A 5,979-nucleotide genomic window follows, 5' to 3' on the forward strand; every position below is an offset into this window, starting at 1 on the left:
CTGAGAATGCTGTAAAACTTGGCTATGTGCGGTTGTACCTTTTTCTAAAAAACCTCTTCATGAAAATGATGAACCAGGGAAGCAGCACACGGACACATAACATGAGGAAGGAGGGGACTGACAAAAGAGGTACCGTGCGCTGCTTCCCTAGTTCGGCATAAGAGGTAGCCAAAACTACTTCCCTGATCTCTCCGCATGCTGCTTCCCTAGCACCATAAAAAAATTACTTCATCATTGAAGCCAAAGCCATTTTAGAAGGAGGGGAGCTCTACCAAAGCCATTTTAGAAAGAGGGGGAGCTCTACCAGGGAAGCGACGCACGGAAGATTAGGGAAGCAGTTTTGGCTACCTCTTATGCTGAACCAAGGAAATGCATCACATGGTAGATCAAGGAAGCAGCATAACATGATAGGTCAGGGTCCCTTGAATTTGAGGCTTTTCGCCTAGGCATAGGAGAATGAGTTGAAGACCAGGAATAAGATATGAACCTATCCTCCGTTGCGCATTAAGAAAGTGGTAAAGTTAATAGGAGGCCAACATATCCACCATGTCAACATGACACGTAATAGTCTCTAGAGCATTGAAATGGCACTTAATCTTATCACGAAGCTCTTTTGAGTTTGCTTATTGTTGATGGATAACGACCCCAAAGTAAACTCCGTCACAACAGCCCCAACTGTACCGAAGGGCTCCAAAGTCTGGACCACTTCGGTCCACTCCTTTCTACCACTAATGCCACTACTACCTAGAATTTTGTCGCTTCCCTAAGATGATAGCTATGGTAACAATAAATAATGAAGGTAAAGTAAATATCACTAGAAATTTTAACCATCTCTGATTAGCTGTCTTGTCGGTTATAGTAACCCCTATTTATAGGTGGGTGAACCATCTTAAAGTACAATTACACTTTGGTATGTTTAATAGCTATATTGTATTCCAGGAGTATTTTGGGGCAATATGGAGATTGTGCTGCTTGTACATCCTTGCTTTCCAACCACTCCTCCATCACCGAACAACTTAGCACCCTTCGGTCACCTCCTCCGAAGGTTGCGCCCTTTGAGTTCATCTCCGACGGGTGAGAAACGCCCCCGCCTCCATCTTCTCTAGAGGCCTCGCCGCTCTTGATGTCATCGAAAGGTGCCTTCAGCCCCCTGCAAACAAACACACAAGAGAAGAAATGTCCCCAGGCCAGATTCCTGGTGATCAGAGTTTACACACTTTGGCTGCGATTCTTCCGAGAACCGTTGGAGGCAAATCTGAAGTTATCTCCACCAACACTTACTAGTTTGTAAAGCAAAGGTGTTATGATCATGAAAATACAAACACTTAAAAGTGACATAACAGTCTTATATAGAAGTTTAAACATATCCCATAGAGATGATGACATAAAAGAGGACCATAGGTGGTCATATAACATTCTTACATAAGTCCAAACAGATCGAAAAAATGATGATATAAAGGAGGACCATACATGGTCATATCCAAATAGCGATTACTAGATAACAAGAAATATAACCCTATAGAAGAGTTATATTATTTTGACTTTATTCATCACCCTTGTCAGCGCATCAAATGTAGCTCAGAAGGTGAGGCAAATTGACAACTTTGATAGGCTTGATAATGTAGTCCTTTGCACCTCCATCAAGGCACCTTCATTCACAATAGTGTTGACGCCAAAAATTGGACGAGGACTCTGGCTTCTGCGTCGGACACACGACCCAGGAGAATCTGCTTAGCTCCTATTCGGGTTGTCGCCCTGGTGTGGTTCGCGTGGTGTGCCAGTCAATCTGACCCGTTGATTGACAAGGAAAGAAAAGTATTAAATTTCAAGGTTTTGATCGGCTAAAGTTTCGATCTGTTTCGAAGGATGTATCAGCGAATTGGCCGAATTACTGTAGAGATGACCGGTTATAAAACAGCCGATGATCACATAGCAATTGTAGAAGAAACTGCTAGAGTAACCTAAACAATGCTACAGAAGCAACACTTGGAACAGATCTAATCGGCTATATGGTAATAAACAAAAAATATTGATACAAAGCCGATAGTTCGTGTCTCAAGATGGATAACTGATGATAAAAACTAAAATAACAGGCAAAACCTATAATTCTAGTAAATATCGATAATTGGTGAATAAATTTAAATGAAACAACAGCGATGCGCCCGAATTTAAAGCTTAGATATTACTCGATACGCGGAACTTACAAATTGGCCGGAGATCACGTCGATGCAGTCCTGCCAACTCGCACGAACTCGTGAAAAAGAAAGAGGGTTTGGCGAAGTCGCCGACTTGAAAGTAAAGTACGTGAAGAAATAGATCTGTATTGATGATTGTTGTGTTGTTTTACAAGCCTTACGAGGCACCTATGTATACCCTATTACAACTGATTTCCTAACCGACTATAATTTTATTTCTTATTTAAAAATAATAAATATTTACACATGAATACAACCCGCATCAGAGTCGATTACTATTTTTCTATGGGCCAATCTTCATCTTTATCTGGTCACCGTCTTGGCCTATTTTAGGCCCATATCGGCCAAACTGCCCTGGCTCCCAATCGGCCAGTCTTCATCGACTCCTTCGGTGAATCGGCTGAAACACTGTAGCTCAATCGGCCGATTCCCTGGGCAATAGCTTCTTGCTTATCCACATCGGCTACTTTTCTCTTCTTGACACCGACCTTAACACGTCTCAAAAACCGGCGTCAACAAATAGGAATATAGAAACAATTAAATACTTAGGGGAAAATTATTGAACTAATGCATGACTTTGACAATTTTATGTTCACTCACATTTTTATCCTTCCGGGGATGTCCTCAGTGCATGTAATCACCACCGGGAGATGATTAAGCTTGGGTATTTTCTGTGTGAGGAAACATAATTTTTCATTAATGATTAATTTTGTCGTTACACAGGAGTAAAATATTCAACGAAATATTTGATGAAATCATCAATTTCTTCGATAGAAAAACCCTACCTTCACCTCAACAAGAAGATCATAACCGGTCATCTCAAGCATATAGTAATCCGTCAGAATCAACTGCACATCATATTCCTATATTCATGTGCATACAAACATATATTTTAGTAAATAATCAGATTAATTAAAATAAATAAGTGCATTCTTGTAAATAGCAATTATATAAAATATTGATATACCATGTCCAGGAACTTCAAAGCTTGGTTAGGACCTTCCATAGCAATCACTGCAAAATATATAAGAACAATATCAAGAAATATATTAAACTTGGAACAACTTAGATAAAGATGTGAAAATGGATTGAATTTATATATTTTATAAATGGAAAAAATGTACTATTTATTATAACTCAAGGTGCATCTGATTGAAAAAATGCTAACCACAACACTACAAAAAGAACATAAGTACACCTATGCATGGAAAGTCACTAGAAGATACCAGAATTCTCTATTTACAATACATATGAAACTTAGAATTAAAAAGCTAGTACATCGTAAAAGGTTGATTATTGTAAATGCAAACCTCGGATGTTACAACTTTGTAGAAGTCTTGATGCAACAAGACGGTCAACACAGGAGTCATTAACCAAGAGAATGTGAGGAGTCGCCATGACAATCTCTACACAACCTGCTTCCTGTCAGGTTGACCTTTGAACCTTTGATGCAGGATGGTTCATATTGTGTTGTAGTTGTGGGGAGTGAAGCCACAATGAAGCTCTTTATATACTAATGTCTCATTGCACTATTGCATGCTCAAGTTAGATAGTTGTTGTTATACTATCTTCAAGATAGGTAGTTGCTGTTATACTATCTTTAAGATGGATAGTTGTTGTTATACTATCTTTTAGATAGAAAGCTAGTAACTTGATATATTGACGGTATCTTTAGTCTAAGAACAATAGCCGAAGGCTATACTAAAAATATCTCTAACATAGAATAATGTGCCTATGGTAACAATATCCTAAAGATATAGAAAACAATGAATCGTACAGGGACTAACGGATGGGGCAGGGGTGGCAGGTCCGCAAAGGTGCATTGTTTTGTGCACCGGCGGCATTGAGACATGAGGCTTTGAGTCACTAGTTCTTTGCACCGGATGCATGAAGACAGAGAGGGATGGTGCTGTAGTGGTGCTGGCTGTGGGAGACCGACGGATAGGGCCTTAGTGGAATCTAGAGCAAGTGACCGACAGACATGACCAATGATCTAACATGGTGCTTTGCTATGGACTCATGTCGTAGGCCGGTGGACCGTCTTGGGTGGTGTCATCAATCCACTAGACTATGTGCAAAGAGGAGATGAGATGCATCGTCCATGCTGGGGGGATAGAACAAAGCAGGATCTTGGGGCTTTCATTGGTGACAGTGAGACCAGGTCGATGGGGAAGGGAACGGTCCAGCAGAACTACCTAGGATGTTTATGTCGATAATGGGTGGTCGGAGCGACAATGAAAGTATTGATGATCATTATGTTAGAAAATATGGCCTCCAACTATGCATGGAAAATGACTCGTTGAGATAAAACAGTTTTGCTATAGGGATTTAAACTAATGAGTACCACAAGTTTTGTGTCCCAGCATGTTTTGCAAGGAATCTAGGTAAGTTGGTGTACAAATGCCATAAATGGTAGATGTATAAACATAGCCCCTAAGTCAAAGGATCAATGGTGCACAAGGTTTGGAGTTTCAGTCGAAGTTCACCAAAAACCAGCGAATTCTGGTCCTAACAGTAGAGACTGGTACCTAATTAGGCCTCTTTTATACACAAGGGGGGAGGGGTAGGGGGTCCATAGACCGTGGCCCTCAAGGGCACATCCGCAACAGTAGCCCTCAGCTATTTGGTCTTGGCTAACACAACAAGACCTAATAGCTACTTCTGACCAAAGAGGCCTAATTACAACTCAAACTTTGGCAGCAAGGAGTGCCCTTTGCAACCAACCCATGTGCCCCTCACTAGAAACTCCATCCCAAAAACGCAGTGGAAAAAGGGGCATGGAGAAAAGAGTACGCACACACTCAGGTCGATAGAAGTGCCAACTCTAGACTCTAACTTCAAACACCATAATGATGAGCTTTGATTCTATGGGTGTTGACGCTCGTTATTGATACACTTTTACCTCTGTTTATCTTCAATAATGACATAAATTTAATACCTAAACTATCAATCACACCAAATAAACCGGTCATTTTACATATGCAATGTGTTTTGGAGGATGTTGTGTTTTTGTAGGAAATTAAGCCTAAAAGTATATTTTTTGGATAAAGCACTGAACGGCAATCGAACCTGATGAAGAGGAAGGTCAAAGGGCCTAGGAAGGGGCTAGGTCGATCGGCCTAGAGGAGCCCAGGCTGATCGGCCTGGCACCCTCTGGCGCCCCTTGGTGCCCATCTTTGGCAAGCAACCCTCCAACATTGCTTAGGGGCTAGGTTTCTAAAGATATGGCATGGACCAGCTAGGGACCAAAGAGGAATCAGAGAAAATCAAGAGAAGATTTGGAAAGTCATCGAAGATAAATCTCATCCCGAAACTACCGACATGCCAAGCCCGCATGCAAGTAAAAAGAAGATTCCATAGCACCTAAGGAGACTTGGAGACGAAGCAGGATGCGAGAGGGCAAAAGGAAGGCCTAGGCCAATCGGCCTGTGGGTTTCCTTTGCCCCCTCGTCTTCCAATTTTTCCCACGTTCCCTCTGGACTATAAATACCCCCAAAAACCACCAAGCCCGCAGATTGGAGATGACATACTCAACATGAAGCAGCAAAGAAGCAGAAGGAGCTTGAGGAAACCACTTTGGAGAGTCGAGGGTCGTGCAGTTGGCAGGGGTTAGCGTAGGCGAGCCTCTGCTGGCGTGATCACCCTGCGAGGAAGATCACGCTGGAGTTCTGGAGCTAGGAGTCATCAAGATCAAGGTAGGATCTCGGTGGTGATCTTGTGATGTACAATCATTCATGGTGAAGTAATAGACCTGCTCATGTTCTTAGCGATCTATGTATCTCCT

General features: G+C 41.8%; 1 protein-coding gene across 1 annotated transcript; it reads right to left on the bottom strand.

Moving 5' to 3' along the window:
* Window positions 1–1,567: 1,567 nt before the first annotated feature.
* On the bottom strand, window positions 1,568–3,593 carry LOC101757223 (two-component response regulator ORR12-like). The gene is made up of 5 exons (XM_004973590.1): window positions 3,506–3,593; window positions 3,163–3,209; window positions 2,981–3,058; window positions 2,796–2,866; window positions 1,568–1,649 (listed from the first exon to the last, which is right to left on the bottom strand). Exons 1-5 carry the CDS (start codon window positions 3,591–3,593, stop codon window positions 1,568–1,570), a joined length of 366 nt encoding a protein of 121 aa, XP_004973647.1.
* Between the last annotated feature and the right edge of the window lie 2,386 nt (window positions 3,594–5,979).

The sequence above is a fragment of the Setaria italica genome, chromosome VI, assembly GCF_000263155.2.
Source record: "Setaria italica strain Yugu1 chromosome VI, Setaria_italica_v2.0, whole genome shotgun sequence".
Lineage (NCBI taxonomy): Eukaryota > Viridiplantae > Streptophyta > Magnoliopsida > Poales > Poaceae > Setaria > Setaria italica.